At 43.9% G+C, this 19,178-nt stretch overlaps 1 protein-coding gene across 3 annotated transcripts in view; it reads right to left on the minus strand.

Moving 5' to 3' along the window:
- Positions 1-19,178, minus strand: part of LOC118384704 (limbic system-associated membrane protein-like) — a 1,031,328-nt gene that overhangs the window by 17,948 nt on the left and 994,202 nt on the right. For all 3 annotated transcript variants that reach the window (XM_035771464.2, XM_035771456.2, XM_035771448.2), the window contains one exon: positions 5,247-5,372. In XM_035771464.2, the coding sequence (XP_035627357.1) occupies positions 5,247-5,372 (126 nt within the window). The remainder of the gene's footprint in view (positions 1-5,246; positions 5,373-19,178) is intronic.

A 19,178-nucleotide genomic window follows, 5' to 3' on the forward strand; every position in this document is an offset into this window, starting at 1 on the left:
AGTGATGATGGGTGAGAGCCACACAACAACAAGTGTGGCTCTTCTTACTCTGTGGCTGGGTGGTGTGTGTGTGTGTGTGTGTGTGTGTGTGTGTGTGTGTGTGTGTGTGTGTGGAGGGGTTAAACCTCCAGTGACAGTGGACAGGTCTGGGATCAGCTGCAGTGCCAGATGCGGAGCTCTCTCTCTGTGATCCCTTGGGGGAAGCACTTAATCCCCTTCTACGAGCAGCCCTCTACATGTGTCACACCCGCTGCCAGGGCTGAACCTGAGCCACCCTGACAAGGGCCTGTCACATCTCACAGGTTACAGCCTTCTCAGGGACAGCCTGGAAAATGTCAGCAAGAGCAGTGGGGAGCAGTGAGCCCTCCATGAACATGCAAGTCAGGGACCTTGGGATTGTGAGCCTAGTTCTGGGAAGTGCTCTACTTCAATCTCAGGGCTGACAGAGGTGGGGACTCTGGAGTGTGTAGCATGAGCTGTGGTGGACAGGGATGAGTAGTGTATTATTGAGACCTAGTCCAAGTCACTCATAGTATAGAGAATGGCAGGGACAGACTGGGACCAGAAATACGCCCGGGCATCTCTAACACACCGGACATTTTTTCCCCTCGAGGCCCCCACACCAGCCCTTTATTTCACTCGAGGCCCCCATACCGGCCCTTTATTTCACTCGAGGCCCCCACACCGGCCCTTTTTTTCACTTGAGGCCCCCACACCGGCCCTTTTTTCCCCTCGAAGGCCCCCACACCGGCCCTTTTTCCCCTCGGGGCCCCCACCCCGGGCCTTTTTTCCCCTCGGGGCCCCTACACCGACCCTTTTTTCCCCTCGGGGCCCCCACACCGGCCCTTTTTTCCACTCGGGGCCCCCACAACGGCCCTTTTTTCCCCTCGGGGCCCCCACACCGGCCCTTTTTTCCCCTCGAGGCCCCCACACCGGCCCTTTTTTCCCCTCGAGGCCCCCACACCGGCCCTTTTTTCCCCTCGAGGCCCCCACACCGGCCCTTTTTTTCCCCTCGAGGCCCCACACCGGCCCTTTTTTCCACTCGAGGCCCCCACACCGGCCATTTTTTCCACTCGGGGCCCCAATACCGGCCCTTTTTTCCCTCGAGGCCCCCACACCGGACTTTTTCCCCCTCGAGGCCCCCACACCGGCCCTTTTTTCCCCTCGAGGCCCCCACACCGGCCCTTTTCTCCCCTCGAGGCCCCCACACCGGCCCTTTTTTCCCCTCGAGGCCCCCACACCGGCCCTTTTTCCCCCTCGAGGCCCCCACACCGGTCCTTTTTTCCCCCTCGAGGCCTCCACACCAGCCCCTTTCCCCCCATTGAGTCCCCCATCATTATCGGAATCATTTGAATTTTGTAAAATAAATACATTTTAAAAAAATGTATGGGGAGAGAGAGACACTTAAATATTTAATGGCTAGGATGTTGTTTAAGAAGAAATCTTAATCTAATCTGATTTTAACACCCCTGTCTGAGCATATGGTTAAGTGGTTTGACCAGTTGTTTACTAGTGTGTAGTACTTTTAACATTTTCACATTTTAGTCATTTAGCAGACACTCTTATCAAGAGCGACTTACAATTAGTGCATTCATCTTAAGACAGCTAGGTGAGACAACAACACATCGTATCAAGTACATTTTCCCTCAGCAAAGTACACCACAAGATGCAAGCCAATTTGGCACAATTGCATGTACAAGAATACGTCTGGATGTTGGGAGGGGAAAGCCATCATCCCTGCTTCTCCAGGTGTGTGAGTTCTCATCAGTTGAACAGAGGTTGATCCAGGCTATACCCCTGCAGCATTACATTAGTGCCAAAAGGAATTAAGTCAGGGGTGGGAACGTCAAATGCATATTTTAACATTAATTAACCGTGCTCGGCTCTTGAACTATCCAATGATGTGAGTGATCACACATTTAATGAGATCTCTTATTTGCATACTTAAACATAGACGACCCCCCCGTCTCTTTTTCCCTCAAAAAGCCATTTACCACCGATGTCTGTGAGTGGCTTCCCATAGCCCAAAGCGTGTAATATAAGAAGCACCAAAGGGCATGTATATTTCATACTTGTCTGACTTCTATTTTGGTGGTCCGGGAAGCGTGCACTGAAAGAGTCCTTGCTTGACCAAAAATTCAACTTTTGTCGCAGCATTCTCAGTGTGCTGCCCTCCTCCCCCGCCTGTGACCTTTACAGATACACCTTAGAAATAAACACTGGTGGGGAGGAGACACACTGAGGCAGAGCACAGGCCCAGAACAAACAGGCGCTGTGTGCCTTGCTCTATTGATCTCATCCCCACAAACAGACAGACAGTCCAGCATTGTTCTGCTTACCAGTCAATATCAGGGACAACAACATCCCACGTCCTCAATGAATACAACTATTGGCATAAAATGCAATAGCTGACAATGCCTTCCTTCGAATCCCAATGTGTGTAAAACGTGGACATCTCTAAAATATCTGAATAGACAGTACATCATATTGCTAGGCCTGCATTTTCCCTGTATCTGCATCTTTTCACGAGGGACAAATAGGTGAAGGGCTAGAATCTGGGAGGGAGACAACAGACGAATGTCATGGTTTCTGTCGGGAACTATGGAAAGCAAATAGTGGCGATCCCAGACCGTGCAGGGAGAGCTGAAATAGGAAAGGACAGTGCTTTCATCCAATCATCTTTCATCCATCATTTTAAGTCATGTTACAAAACGTTGTGCTCTCTGTTATACTCTGCTAGAATAATGAAGAGGCACTCCTCTGACAAGTCAGAAAGAATAACATCAATCTTGACTCTTGATGGAAAAGGGGGGGGGGGGTCCCCTGCGTTTTTGTTCATTTCTCCATCTACCCTTCCATTGCATCTGCTTAGAAGCAAACATTCCAATTATAAACCAATTATCTGCTTGGTAACAAACGATCAGGCAACAATACGAGAGCTAAAAATGAGTGAGGAACCTCTGAATATCCCACCTCAGCCGACCTTGTTGAACGAAGTAGAACACTAATCAATGTAGACACCTCCAGGCTGCATTCTATTACCTATCAAATGCACAGCTTTATGGTGGAATACAAATGCACACCTGTATGGTGGAATACAAATGCACACCTTTATGGTGGAATACAAATGCACACCTTTATGGTGGAATACAAATGCACACCTTTATGGTGGAATACAAATGCACACCTTTATGGTGGAATACAAATGCACACCTTTATGGTGGAATACAAATGCACACCTTTATGGTGGAATACAAATGCACACCTTTATGGTGGAATACAAATGCACACCTTTATGGTGGAATACAAATGCACACCTTTATGGTGGAATACAAATGCACACCTTTATGGTGGAATACAAAGGCACACCTTTATGGTGGAATACAAATGCACACCTTTATGGTGGAATACAAATGCACACCTTTATGGTGGAATACAAATGCACACCTTTATGGTGGAATACAAATGCACACCTTTATGGTGGAATACAAAGGCACACCTTTATGGTGGAATACAAAGGCACACCTTTATGGTGGAATACAAATGCACACCTTTATGGTGGAATATAAAAAGGCACACCTTTATGGTGGAATACAAATGCACACCTTTATGGTGGAATATAAAAAAGGCACACCTTTATGGTGGAATATAAAAAAGGCACACCTTTATGGTGGAATATAAAAAAGGCCCACCTTTATGGTGGAATACAAAGGCACCTTTATGGTGGAATACAAAGGCACACCTTTATGGTGGAATACAAATGCACACCTTTATGGTGGAATACAAAGGCACACCTTTATGGTGGAATACAAAGGCACACCTTTATGGTGGAATACAAAGGCACACCTTTATGGTGGAATACAAATGCACACCTTTATGGTGGAATACAAAGGCACACCTTTATGGTGGAATACAAAGGCACACCTTTATGGTGGAATACAAATGCACACCTTTATGGTGGAATACAAAGGCACACCTTTATGGTGGAATACAAATGCACACCTTTATGGTGGAATACAAATGCACACCTTTATGGTGGAATACAAAGGCAGTCACATGAAAATGCACTGCTCTTCGCTATGCATTATTCAAATTGCTAGATGTTAACATTCATTGAGCATTTCTAAGCCTCGCGTTTAAAGGGGCATTCCAGGATTCAAAAAACAACACAGAATCACCCCGCCACTTGTTGTGGTAAACAGCTGAGGGATTGGGCTGGAAAAATGTAACCACTGTCAAAATCATAGCGTTATTGATGCAAGGACAGACCATCGATGAGATCAAAATTATAGTTTTAACCATGTTTTGAAGCTATACAGTGTTTGCTTACAAATACATTGTTTACAAACAAAGTAGTAAAATAAGAATATATTTTGGGTTCTAAAAGGTTCCAACAGTTATACTAAGACTAACAATAAGTTATATTGTTAAATAATCACTGGCAATACATCATTACAATTAAAGTCCAAAAATGGAAGCACTAATCCCATGTTGCCCTTTTAAGAGGGACTCCCACAAAGGTTTGAGTGGCAGTTTGATAGCAAAACATTAACATTTCAAAATGGAGTATTGGAAAATATAACTATTGTGATAATTGGTTGTAATGGTTCGATTTCGAGCAATCACAACAACATCTTGGTTTAATTATCGCAATCCGTTAGAGGGCTTTCACTTGAAATACATTGCATTGGCAGATCATTCAGTTCTGTGCTTGAATGAAGGGGTAGAGTGAGAAGCTGCAGGCGTGCCTCAGTCATTTACAGGTGCTCCTCGAGCATGCACAACTCAATGAGATGACTAGCACCTTCGGAGACCAAGGCAAACCAACCGTTTACAGGTGCTCCTCGAGCATGCACAACTCAATGAGATGACTATAGCACCTTCGGAGACCAAGGCAAACCAACCGTGTTGACCACATACACAGGGAGACAACAACATTAAGCAACGGGACGTCATTCATCGCCCTCTCTTCTGGTCTACCATCTTTCTCTCAGCAATAATAAGCATCCTCTATAACTGAAAGAAACCTAACCTAAAGAATTGACTGGAGGATGACAAATAAAATCATCCTAAAACATGGAGCAACGAGGATGAATGCCACATGTTTGATTTTAAACACAGGAACACTCTCCCAACCTCATCCCTCCCCTGCATGTCTGAGACCACCAATCTAGTGATAAGCAACAATGATGAAATGCTGCCCTTTGATGAGAATGAAATGCTGCTGGGTGCTTATTGGCTCTTACCTGATGGATTGAGCAGTCGCCAGGTGATTGATGGATCTGGCCTCCCATTGGCTAGACAACTCAATGTCACGTTGCTGCCTTCGTTCGCGGTGATGTCTTCCGAAACTTTGTAAATGTTTGCCGGAACTGTAAAGAGAAAGTGGCAGATGTGAACGATTCTAATGTAAGTAGAAGCATTTTCTGCGGTAGGGTTTGAGTCTTCCTAAGAACTGTGTAATGGATTTTCTTTGGCAAGAATTGCAACCACAATCGGGTATTACAGTGAATGAAGTGCATGGTTTATGAATTATGCAAATACTACTTTATTATGTGACGCAAATACGTTTGTCGCTGTGGCATAGGCTACATGTCCATTTTTCAGTATAGTTGAATGCAAAAGTTTGAGTGCAAAAGTATTACCGTGTTAGTTCAACAAGTGAAAAGGAAAGTTGAGAAGCAACTTCAAAGGGGAAATAGTTTCTGCAGCTCAACCCAATCCATTACCCACCAAAAGATGAAATGAGCTGAAACGCTAGGTGCATGACTTTGACTGATGTTAAAAGAAAGCCAAACGTTTTTCATCTGAATGTAATGTTTAATCGGCCTTCTACCTCTCAATTCTGATTTACTCTGTACCTAAACAAATCAAACAGAATGACGTTTTACTCAGATAAAACTGTTCTAACAAATTAAGAAAGCGAGGTGCACTCCGTTTTCAGATTGGTCAGCAAAAAAAAAAAAGTGGGCATACATACATCATTGTGAATTTCAAAACTGTGGGTGGATGGAGGCGAGGTGTTGTATACGCATATCTTTGCTAGAAACTATTGATCAATGACTTGTAAATGAGGAATGGGGCAAAATACATAGAGAGTCATACGGAAACAGAAATACGTATGATTTAAAAAGTTGAACAAGTAGCTCAATGCTTTAAAATGCTCATATACTGAATATGTCCATATACCATTCTCAGGTATAATAAATACATTCTATAGCATTCTCACCTGTCACCTAAAATAAGCCGTGTTGCTGTCAAGGTGACTCAAACTTGTAGTTGCCGTGCTGTTTCATACTTGACAACAGGGAAAAGGTGTTCTATATGTTGTCAGGTATGACAGAGGATGAATCAATACGTCAGTGCTCCTCTGGATGTGTCCCCTCCCCCCAAAAGGTCTGTTTTTATACTGATAGTGACCATGTAACGTCCCTTAGCTGATGCTTTATACACTCATCGAGATTCCCTCTCCTTGGCCAGCAGAGCCTGTCACTTTAATGACATCTGACAACATGGATATTTTATTGCCAAACAACATTAAATGAAGCCGTACAGAGTTATTGTGTGAGTCAAAATGGCCACAGAAAGTGAAGATGTGTTTTCGATACGGGAAAGATTGAAGTGACATGGAATTCAATAGCTTTTTCGCAAAGAAGCGGGCTGGAAATATCCATGCTCTGATTGGCTGAATGAGGACCCGGGCATTAATCCACACCAGGCCAGCGGCAAAGATCAAAATTAGTTTGAGAGGAAACAGCTCCCAGACAGATCACCCTGTCGCGTTCTAAACAGAAATAGTCTAGGCGGTTCATGAGTCAAATGAATAAAGAGTCTAAACCATTTCAACATAGTGGCTATAGCTCCCAGCAAGGATTGCAATCTTAGTCATGGGTCAACCTTCAAGGAACAGTATTTGAAAGGGCAGTTCTTTGAAAAACTCTTTCCCTGACTGCCCAGGATTCTACAGCAATGTACAAGGGACTGTGTGAGGTTGATCTTGCACACGTAGCATAGAGAAATAATTTGCCGTTCCGTGGTTAGATGGTGGGCACAACTGTAGCTTTATCTACAACCGAAATATTTATTTTGCTTTTCAAGTAACACGTCAATGATTTCATCTATGGGCTGAGAGAAGAAAGTAGGCCTTTTTTCCCTTAATTTTTTATTTGAGCATTTTCACACTTCAAATGATTTTCAATATTTTTTCTCTTCAAACTCGTCAACATCATCCTATCTCGACTCAGTTCATCATACCACAAATTTAGTGATCCTAAAAAAAAAAGTGAAAAACGGATAGAAAATGTATTGCGCAAATACATTGACCTTCGTTTCAACTTTGATAATAAATCTTCAAAGCCTTAGAAGCATGAGAAACTACAACATAATTAGAAGAAGCTTGTTGTATCCATGTGATAATATAACCTGACATTTAGCTAAAGGCTTTTCCTGGATTCCTGACGAGCCAAACCAACCAGGGAGGTAGCGATGATCAAAGAACCCAGAATGGTTTACCTCAGAGAGGCATAAAGAAACCCAGCTGCACCTCCAGTGTCATAGATGTCCTGATCAATGTGTTTACTGTCAAGTCACAGCCTTTTAATCTAGCTATGACTCATCTTCAGCTGAATATGGTCGCAGAGAGAGGGATACACACACAGAAAATGGAACAGAATTCGCTTGGTAGCTGATTAAGATTCTCACTATCGCACTCTGCCTGGCACATGCACGCACGCACGCACGTACAACCATTTCAAGGTACCATGCATGAATTAGCCAGTTGAAAGAGGGAGTACGGCAACAACAGGTATTCCCAGTCAAAATTTCTCATACCTGCATTGTGAAATGTCTCAAAATACACTGAACATGTAAAGTGTTGGTCCCATGTTTCATGAGCTGAAATAAAAGATCCCAGAAATGTTCCATACACACAAAAAGCTTATTTGTGCACAAGTGTATTTACATCCCTGTTAGTGAGCATTTCTCCTTTGCTAAAATAATCCATCCACCTGACAGATGTGGCATATCAAGATGATTAAACAGCATACCCATTACACAGGTGCACCTTGTGCTGGGGACAATAAAAGGCCACTCTAAAATGTGCAGTTTTGTCACACAACACAATACGACAGATGTCGCAAGTTTTGAGGGAGTGTGTAATTGGCATGCTTACTGCAGGAATGTCCACCAAAGCTATTGCCAGAGAATTGAATGTACATTTCTCGACCAATGTCATCTTAGAGAATTTGGCAGTACTTCCAATCGGCCTCACAACCGCAGAGCACGTGTATGGCGTCGTGGGGGTGAGCCGTTTGCTGATATCACCATTGTGAACAGAGTGCCACATGGTGGCGGTGGAGTTATGGTATGGGCAGTCATAAGCTATGGACAACAAACACAAATGCATTTTATTGATGGCAATTTGAATGCCCAGAAATACCCTGACGAGATCCTGAGGCACATTGTGAGGCCCATTTCTATTTTTAAGGTATCTGTGACCATCTGTGACCATATCCGTATTCCCAGTTATGTGAAATCCATAGATTAGGGCCTAATGAATTGATTTCAAGTGACTGATTTCCTCAAATGAACTGTAGCTCAGTAAAATCTTTGAAATGGTTGCATTTTGCATTTATATTTTTGTTCAGTATACATGCTATTCATGTAAAATGTTAATAACATTAAAGAATGCAGGTATATCATGCCAGGAACGGTGGCCTTCCTACAAAATGAGACACAAAGATATATCTGTTCTGAAAGTCCCTTTCTTATACGATCAGTCTAAGTCTTTGGGTTCGTCTGCTATCAAGTAGAGCACCACACTTGTACGTCCTCAATAGTCAAATCAATAAAAACAATTGTAGTGCAGTATACAATTACATCCAGCTAAAACAGAGATGTATACTGTATACTTATACTTCATTGTACACCTGTGACACCAGAGCTATTTTAAATGACTCTACTACCACACCAACTGACCTCTGTGGATCGCTCCTTCTGTTTCTTCACCCAGGCCACCCTGCCACTTTCAGATGTGACATTTGGACCACTGATGTCACGGGCCTAATTGTTTTCGAGGCAATTACGTTTCCGTAATTTGAGTCATTAAAACATAATCACCGGAATGCGCTCGCAGCATTGACTTCTGCTTGCAGCAACAGTTGCCAATTACTTTCCTTGGTGTGCAACACGGCTTGTTGTACTCTGAACTTCTCACAGGAGACAGAACAAGCTCCCGAATGTTGTGACACCTCTGAAATGTAACAACATCACCTCAAACAAGCTCATGACTGGCTGATGGGCGCCTTCCCAAACCTTGACCCAAAGAGGCAATCTGTTACCACCGGAAACAGTGAGAATGACAGCCCGGCAATCTTGTCCATTCAAGGGCTTTAAAGGAGAGGCAACCATCAATTTAGTGGGCGTCTTCAGAATTGGGACCGCTAAGGTCATAGGGAAGAAAAAGTGTTTATGCATAAGCCTACACTCTTTTTTGACAAGTGCAAAGGACATAACACACACAAACTCTCTTGAACACCGTCATTGTGAGTCTGCTTGAGTAAGGCAGCATTGAAATGGGAAAAGACGCAATTAATCAAAATGTTAATGAGAAAATCCTCTTATTAACAGATTCTGTCATTAGAAAAATACTGTTTACAGGGAAGTAGGTCCTTGTGATCGGACTCATCGTTAGTTTGTCTACTTTTGTAAGCATATACTTATTGTTGCTTACTTTCAATATCCCTAAACCTATGTGACTCATTGATCCTAGTCTCTTTGAATTCTTCATGGTGTCAATGTGAGTTAGCACTATGACAAATTTGTATTTCACTTAATACGAACAAAATCTGGATTTTGCCAGTTTCCTCATAATAACAAACACAGAAGCGATGCCAACATGTTTAAATTAGACACCTCAGGGCGGGTTTTCTCTGCAGTGGCGGGCGTCTCTCAGGCTGCCACTGCAGAGCTGAAAGAGATGGCACACTTTTAACAGGATACTGCAGTGCACAGAGCCACCGAGCAGTGGGAGCCTCGACCCCTTTCATTGTGCACTTCTGGCAGGAATTCTGGAGCTGTTGCTCCACCAACATAATCGTAGCCAGCAGCACTCCATGATCTAAACTAAAGCTCTCTCTGAACTTTCAAAGGAAAGAGAGGATATCAAATAGACTAATGCTCATTGAAGACCCTTTGGAGCAAGGCTTTCTGTGGATGTGGAGAAACATTTGGAGGTAGTTCCTGCTGGCCAGATTAAGCTCTACTCGAGGGCAAATCCCTGATGAATTCAAATGTAGCTTTCGTTTTCTTTAGAGATGTTCCACTGGAGGGCAGAGACTCATAAATCATACAAACAAATAATTGGTGTTTGTGTTGAAAGGAGAAAACAATAGGAAGGGTAAAGGTCGAGGCAGAATCTCTAACAAGCCGATCAAAAGCCCCAGCATAGAGAAATGCATCGGCGCCCAATGAGCAGAACTTCACCTTGTGATTTTTTTTTGCGTGCTTTTTTTTTTACAAGTTCTTCAAGCTATACTTCTTATCTCAAGTAAACTCAAATAAATTTACTGCCAGTTCAGGGCAATATGTACTTTTACCTTGGCGATCATCCGCATCGTTCAGGATGGTGTGCCAAAAACCCTCGATTCAATTTGTATTCAACACATGTCATGATTTAGTGCCTTATAAAAACGGAACGAGATGATAAGAAAACAAAGAGAGGAGAAGACAACAGCTGGCTGGAGGAGAGACTCTTGGCGGTGACCTTTCCTTTTTTATATGAACTTGGGGTTTAACAATCCTTCCTTCTCTCTTGAGCTCGCAGTCGTCCAGCCAATTCCTCATGGGACTTTCTATAGAGCAGAGCTTTAGTTCACCCCTTATCTGTATGGCTTAAAGTTCTTTCTGGAGAAGGTCTTGGAGAAATACAGCTATTTCCCTAGACTAGCAAACAGCTACCTTTAGCATTGACCACTAGGTTATTAAGATAATTGATCCTATGGAAAATACGTCAATAACACCAGTAACACCTTACAAACACAAGTACAATCCGAGTTCAACTGAGGCTGTAACCCTTTGCAAGCCGTACTTGAGAATATTGACTGAATATCGAGTGAATCTATATTTCAATAAGATAATCGTCATGTAATCTTATTGGTCAGTGTGAACATCTGTGAAATTATCGTAAATGGCCACTCTAGAACAGACAATCCTCCATCCAACCGTTCTCAAGTGGAAACTAGAGGAAAAGGTGTGTTCCGAAGATACTCTGTGGATTCCTATCACTGCTGATAAGACAGAAATTGAAAGACCTATCACAAACCACCTTCTAGATTCAATCAGTTCGGCGTAAACCTGCGACATCTTTCACCTGCATAGCAGATCATTGTTTTTATTTAGACGATAGTCGTTCCACTGCTTGGCTGGTTCTGACGCCGAACAGATCTTACAACGCCTGGATAGGTATTTTAAGTATCAGCTAACTACATCATATGTTATAGCATTTTGGCAATTGATGACAAAGGAAAGAGCCTTAGCTGTGGATCGCGCCCGATATGTTGGCGGTGTAACTGCGTTAGAGCTGTCAAATCGGTGAGCGGATGCTCGTGTTTCCATTGTCATGAAGCCACACCCTGTCCCACTCCCGTTAGAAGTTCAGAACGAGAAAGTGTAGGCTATATAGATTTACCAACACTCATAAAAACACACAAAAAACAACATTAAACAAAATAATGAGGATTTCTATCTGCCCAATGTAGATTACATCACACATTCCAGTATTTCAATTTGTTAACACGGCTGCGTGGGATTTCTTACTACGCAACTCTGTGCAGCCAACGCAATGTCCACAATAGGTAGGCTATAATACCTGGAGCCGCTTGTGGATTTGAGAGCTCTAACGCAGTTCCACCTACAACCTCATCAACCATTTTTTTTTTTTTTTAAACTGTAGGTGTCTTGATTGTCTTGATTGAAGCAATGCTCACCTGGCTTTTTGGCTTAATTCATCTACAGCTAAAAGCACTAAGAACGTGGATTCTAGCACTCAAACCAGCAATCAGAGCAGGTAATCAATATTCCTGATTGCTCTCCGTTCTTGTACAATAATGTTGGACGAGGTAAAGTGCAGGCCGTGATGGGAGGGAAAGACTATTAACTTGTCTCTCCAGAGACGAGCCCTTTGGACCCCTTTACTTTACAGCCACTTGGATTAAACAAGCAACGGGATCAAGGTCTTTTTTATTCAATTTAGAGTCTGACTGATAGACTGTCTTGTCACCATAATGGTAATGGCTGAGAAGGCTTGGGATCAATGCAGTGAGGGGAAACCTCCGTTTTCACACCCATTCTATTGGTGCCACTTTGTAAGTCATCTTTTCCCCTCCCTTCCTCTGTCGTAGGCTTCGTTCAATTGAATATCCCATGCCTATCAAACTGTTTTGCTTTTTTGTGTTTGGTTTGTGCTTACGTGTTGAGCAAGGTAAGGGACCGCTGTTGCGTTACGATGTAAGTATTTACATTTTTTTTTAATGCGAACAAACATGCACTGCAAAATTTACACAACAGCAAAAACATACCTTTTTTTTTACCCAGTGGGCAAATAAAATAGCTAAACTAATGGTTTCCAATTCTCAGAATAAGACATGAGAAAGCCAGGGCAGCAATCTGTAAAGAAAGACTGCAAAAACACTGCATAAGCAGCATTGATTGGACCACCAGTCAATGCAGTTCTTGGTTAGTATGCGGTTCTCTTCTATTTCCATTTCAATTTGATGTAGCAAGAATCAAGTTGAACCAGAATCAACCAGACCCAATGGTATTGACTGAGTGACTGATGTTTCTATCCAGACTATTAGCCTGGACTGAGCTTCATATACTCTGACTGTTAGTACTGAACAGCTGTGGTAGTGGGGAGACCAGGGAAATATCTGAAAACCTCCCAGTGTCAAATCTATCTGAACTAACTAAGTCACATCCAAGCTGTTTTGGTTGACTGCCTTAACTGTTGGACTAGCCTACTCCTCTCTGTAATGCCACAGGCAAACATACTTACCAAGTGGTGCACTTCAGAGAGGAGGGGGGAGTGAGAGGGAGGGGGAGAGAGTGGGAGGGGGAGGGAGGGGCAGAGAGGGAGTGGGAGGGAGAGAGTGGGAGGGGAGAGGGGGGGGAGTGGGAGGGGGAGAGTGGGAGAGAGGGGGGAGAGGGGGTTGGAGGGAGCGGGAGAGAGGGAAGGGGGAGAGTGGGAGGGGGAGAGAGAGGAAGGGGCAGAGAGGAAGTGGGAGGGGAGAGAGGGAAGGGGGAGAGAGTGGGAGGGGGAGAGAGAGGGAGGGGCAGAGAGGGAGTGGGAGGGGGAGAGTGGGAGAGAGGGAGGAGAGGGGGTTGGAGGGAGTGGGAGAGAGGGAAGGGGGAGGGAGGGGGAAAGATGAGGGAGGGGAGAAGGGGAAGGGGGAGAGAGAGGGAGTGGGGGAGAGTGGGAGAGAGGGAGAGAGTGAGGGAGAAAGTGGGGGGAGAAGGAGGGAGAGAGAGGGAGAAAGTGGGGGGGAGAGAGGGAGAAAGAGGGAGAGGGGAGGGAGGGGGTGAGGGAGGGAGGGAGGGAGGGGGGAGGGGGGAGGGAGGGAGGGAGGGAGGGAGGGAGGGGGGGAGGGAGAGGGAGGGAGGGGGGGTGAGGGAGGGAGGGGGGGAGAGAGAGAGGGAGGGGGAGAGAGGGAGGGAGAGAGAGGGAGGGAGAGAGACTCATAATCATTATGGAATTCCAAAAGGAACAACATATTATCTTGAGTGTTTACAATATTGGCAGAACAACAACTCCTGGAAAACCTTTAACATGCTCTCTACTATTCAGTTGCATCTGGTTTGCCCTCAGGAAAGCCCCAATTCGTTGGGGCATGGTTTCTACAAGGTGTTAAAAGCGTTCCACAGGGATGCTGGCCCATGTTGACTCCAATGCTTCCTACAGTTGGGTGAAGTTGGCTTGATGTCCTTTGGGTGATGGACCATTCTTGATACACACTCGACACTGCTGAGCGTGAAAAACCCAGTAGCATTGCAGTTCTTCACTCAAACCGGTGCCACTTGCACCTACTACCATACCCTGTTCAAAGGCACTTCACCCTCTAAATTGGCACACATACACAATCCATGTGTCTAGGCTTAAAAACCCATCTTTAACCTGTCTCCTCCCCTTCATCTAAATTGATTGAAGTGGATTTAACAGGTGACATCAACAAGGGATCATGGCTTTCACCTGGTTTCACCTGACCAGTCTGTGTCATGGAAAGAGCATGTTCCTAATGTTTTGTACACTCAGTGTATATTCCAGAAGGAGTTTGTAGATTTGCACTCGACATATTGTGTCAGTGTGTCAGACTCAGTGTTCAGAGCAGCCAAAGAACTGTACTGTTGTCTACAGGTTATAATAGGGAATGTACAGTGAACACACGTCTTGAGGACTTTAATGTGGAAATATTATATCAGCTTTTTGGCCAAACAAAACTGCCCTCTTGACAGCTGGAGAACGGAGAACTATTTGAGTTTGTGCATTCAACTAACACATTTATTTAAAAAACATATGCGGAGATGTGCCTAGCATGCCAATGAAACACTAACACATAACAGGTGCCATTGCTGAGTCTAAGCTCTCTATCCTACTATATTTGGATATGCTTCGGATGCTAGTCACAAGACTGTTTTCCGGTAATATTCTACAGATGTAGGATCTTAATTTGAGTCAGTTTGCTACAGCAGGAAAATAACCCTGCAGCAACAGGAAATGTGAATAATTATGTGGATTATAATGAATGGATTTTGTTAGGGGTTGATACATTTTCCATTAGGGCAAAGTGGAAATGACTAACTTTAAAACTCAAACAGAGTACAAGTTTGCATTTCCTGATGCGCAGGAACATTCTCAGTAACAAAAGAGGGATCAAATTAAGATCCTACATCTACAGGTAATACTGTACTTCTGACCTTCAGCATTAATGCAATAAACATGGTAAAACTCAAATCTTTCAGAACGGATCATTAGTATTCGTCACTTAACCCCATTTTGTGCATGTGATTATAACTGCAAAAGTGAATGTTAAGTTCAAAACAATGTGATCCTTTCAAAATGTTGTGCTGTCAACAAAACAGGTATTTTGGAGTGACAATTATGCTTGGCACGTAGGCGGCAATGGATGTTAAAAGGTCCAATGCAGCCATTTTTACCTCAATATCAAATCCACATTTTTACCCACTTTTTCTCCCCAATTTCATGATTCTGATTATTGTCTCATCGCTGCAACTCGGGAGAGGCGAAAGTCGAGTCACGCGTCCTCCGAAACATGACCTGCCAAACCACTCTTCTGAACCCGGAAGCACTACGATGCAGTACCTTAAGACCGCTGTGCCACTCGGGAGACCTACTGTGATTGTTTTCAATTAAACATGGTCAAAATGAAACTAAAATAGCTTCTTAGCAATGAGCAATTTCTCAAGCAAGAATTTAGCTAGGACTGTCTTGGAGAGGTCTGAGTGGAGAGGGGGATAATCCTTATTTTGTTCATTTCAAATAAAGTTACTCGTCTGTAGTGATAATAATATTAGTAATATGTTACATTTGTAAAGCGCTTTTCATTATACAAAAATGATCTCAAAGTGCATGTGATGGGCTGAAGGGAGATGTATATCTGAATGAGCAGAAACAATGGTCAGTATCAGTCAACTAATCCAATAATAGCACAGATCCCTTCAACAAAATGATACTATTGGGTTGTAAGGAGTGAATGATTGACAGGACAAGATATTCACAGTTCTGGAGCCTAAGTCTTTTCAGTCCTGAGATTGGACCATTGGCCAGCTCTTTCACAGTTGGCAATAAGAGTGGGAGCAAGGCCCTAACAGTGTGAACGACCTGTGTTGAGTACCCAAAACGAGCATACTGCTGACCTGAGGACTGTTGTAGGGCCGAGACAGCCTGACATATGTGACAGGACTCTATTAAAGCATAGCTGGGGAGAGGATATTTTCAGACCAGTTGCCAGGTGAGACAGAGAGCATGTGGCCAGGTCAGCACTCCATTTTCTATGCATAACATGTAAAGATGTTGACCATCTATATTACAGAGTCTTGAAAATAAGGCGCCTCTCCTGCCTTTTTTCCCCCACAGTCAGCCAAGGAGAAAAACGGAATACTAAATTGTTTCCTTCATTAAAACATCAAGGAGTCCATTTCGTTCAGGGGTTCAAAGGTGACAGACAATATGTGCAGTTGTGGCATTCTGTTCCTCACATACAATCGCTAAAATAATGGGCATGGAGAAGACAGACATTCTTTTCTAGGGGGGTGGGTTGGCGGCCCGGAACAGCCACTGATTCACTGGCAGCTGTACCATTAAAGCCACCCCCAGAAAGACTAGTAACACAATGTGCCTGACAATGGCCCTGGCAATAAGGAGCTTTTGCAGCAAGGAAAGGTGGGTGGGGGAGATGGCTTCCTGAAGAACCACTGAAAGGTTTCAATTGTCCCATGATAATTGGTGAAGTTCAGTTCCTCCTCCTTATGCAGACTTTAAAGTTAAATTTCTTAACCCCCACCCCTACCTCTCCCTCTCCCTCTCCGCTGCTCTTTAGAGTGACACACTGCCTTAGTAAGCGTCTCGGTTCACACCATTAAATACCACGCCATTGTGATACGGGGCTAAATGCGGGCAAAGCCATTGTGGATCACCACCGTATTGATCGGAGATAAAGGAATAACAATGCAGATCCTTTATGATGATGATTGAGATGAAACAACACTTATCTATCATTATCAGCGTGGAATTGGGGTTATCGCGAGAGCAGTTTTTATGACCAAATCAATTGGATGTCAACCAATTCCTTTCATTAACTGCCACTTTGATTGACTCAAAATGTGGCATGTGGACTTTGTGTTAATCCTTAGCCAAATAACGACAATCTCATGCATTGAAAGACAGCCGAGGCAACCCAGCAGGAGGTTGCTAATGGTTATTCATATGGTGATGGTAAAGAAAACACAAATGAGTGTTTTGACCAATTTTGTAAACAAGTAGGGAAGGGATCATCAACTAGATTCAGCTGCGGGACAATTTATTCTTGAGCAGATGGTCGGGGTGCTGGAACTTATAAAACAAATATTTTTACATAGCAAATTGACCGCAAGAAGCCTAAACAGAAATAATATTTGACTAAAACCCCTTCCCTTTCTCCACATTTTGTTATGTTACAGCCTCATTCTAAAATGGATTAAATCGTTTTTTCTCTTTCATCAATCTGCACACAATTCCCCATAATGACAAAGCAAAAACAGATTTTTAGAACTTTATGCAAGTGTATAAAACATTTTTTTAAAGTTTTCAGACCCTTTGCTATGAAACTCGAAAATGAGCTCAGGTGCATCCTGTTTCCATTGATCATCCTTGAGATGTTTCTACAACTTGATTGGAGTCCACCTGTGGTAAATTCAATTGATTGGGCATGATTTGGAAAGGCACACACCTCTCTATATAAGGTCCCACAGTTGACAGTGAGTCTAAACAGTACTAAACAAGACATGAGGTTGAATTAATTGTCTGGAGACCCCCGAGACAGGATTGTGTTGAGGCACAGATCTGGGGAAGGGTACCAAAAATGTCTGCAGCATTGAAGGTCCCCAAGAACACAGTGGCCTCCATAATTTTAAATGGAAGAAGTTTGGAACCAACAAGACACTTCTTAGAGCTCGCTGCCCAGTGAAATTGAGCAATAAGGGGAGAAGGGCCTTGGTCAGGGAGGTGACCAAGAACCCGATGGTCACTCTGACAGAATTGCAGAGTTTCTCTGTGGAGACAGGAGAACTTTCCAAAATGACAACCATCTCTGCAGCACTCCACCAATCAGGACTTTCTGGTAGAGTGGCCATATAGAAGCCACTCCTCAGTAAAAGGCACATGACAGACAGCCCACTTGGAGTTTGCTAAAAGTCACTTAAAGGAACCCAATGAACCCCACTCATAACCCGATGAACCCCACTCGTGATAGGGATTGGGGATTGCAATTATTTCCCATGAACGAGGAATACCCAGACTCTCAGACCATGACAAACCAGATTCTCTGGTCTGATGAAACCAAGATTGAACTCCTCGGCCTGAATGCCAAGTGTCACTTCTGGAGGAAACCTGGCACCATCGCTACGGTGAAGCATGGTGGTGGCACCATCATGCTGTGGGGATGTTTTTCAGCGGCAGTGACTGGGAGACTAGTCAGGATCAAGGGTAAGATGAACGGAGCAAAGTACAGAGATATCCTTGATGAAAACCTGCTCCAAAGCGCTCAGGACCTCAGACTGGGGCGAAGGTTCACCTTTCAACACACGACAACGACCCTAAGCACACAGCCAAGACAACGCAAGAGTGGCCTCAGGACAAGTATCAATGTCCTGGAGTGTCCCAGCCAGAGCCCGGACTTGAACCCGATCAAACATCTCTGGAGAGACCTGAAAATAGCTGTGCAGCAACGCTCTCCACCCAACCTGACAGAACTTGGGAGGATCTGCAGAGAAGAATGAGATAAACTCCCCAAATACAGGTGTGCCAAGCTTGTAGCATCATACCCAAGAAGACTTGAGGCTGTAATCGCTGCCAAAGGTGCTTCAACAAGGTACTGAGTAAAGGGTCTGCATTTTGTTAGAAAATTGCAAATAAATCTAAAAAACAGTTTTTGCTTTGTCATTATGGGGTATCACGTGTAGATTGATGAGGAAAAAATACAATTGAATCCATTTTAGAATAAGGTTGTAACGTAACAAAATGTGGAAAAGTCAAGGCGTCTGAATACTTTCCGAATGCACTGCATCACTCCTCACCTGATATGCGTTCTTGTCACGAGTCCGACCGAGGGTGTTTCCCCTTCCCGGGCGGGTGGCGCTCGGCGGTCGTCATCACCGGCCTATTAGCTGCCACTGATTGTTTTTCCACTCCCTCCTTGTATGTTTAGTGGTAGCACCTGTTCATGTGTAATTAGTTAATTAGTTTGTCTTTATTAGACAGCCGGCCCGCCTGGTTGTTGTGCGGGATTATTTCAGTGTAACCTTCGGCTCTGTTGTAGAGGTACGTGTTAGTGCCTGGTCGTTACTTTTCCGTTGTACATTCTCATTCCCTGTGTTTGGGGCCGTTACTATTGTGAGCACCCTGTGGTGCG

Source organism: Oncorhynchus keta, chromosome 1 (genome assembly GCF_023373465.1).
Source record: "Oncorhynchus keta strain PuntledgeMale-10-30-2019 chromosome 1, Oket_V2, whole genome shotgun sequence".
Classification (NCBI taxonomy): domain Eukaryota; kingdom Metazoa; phylum Chordata; class Actinopteri; order Salmoniformes; family Salmonidae; genus Oncorhynchus; species Oncorhynchus keta.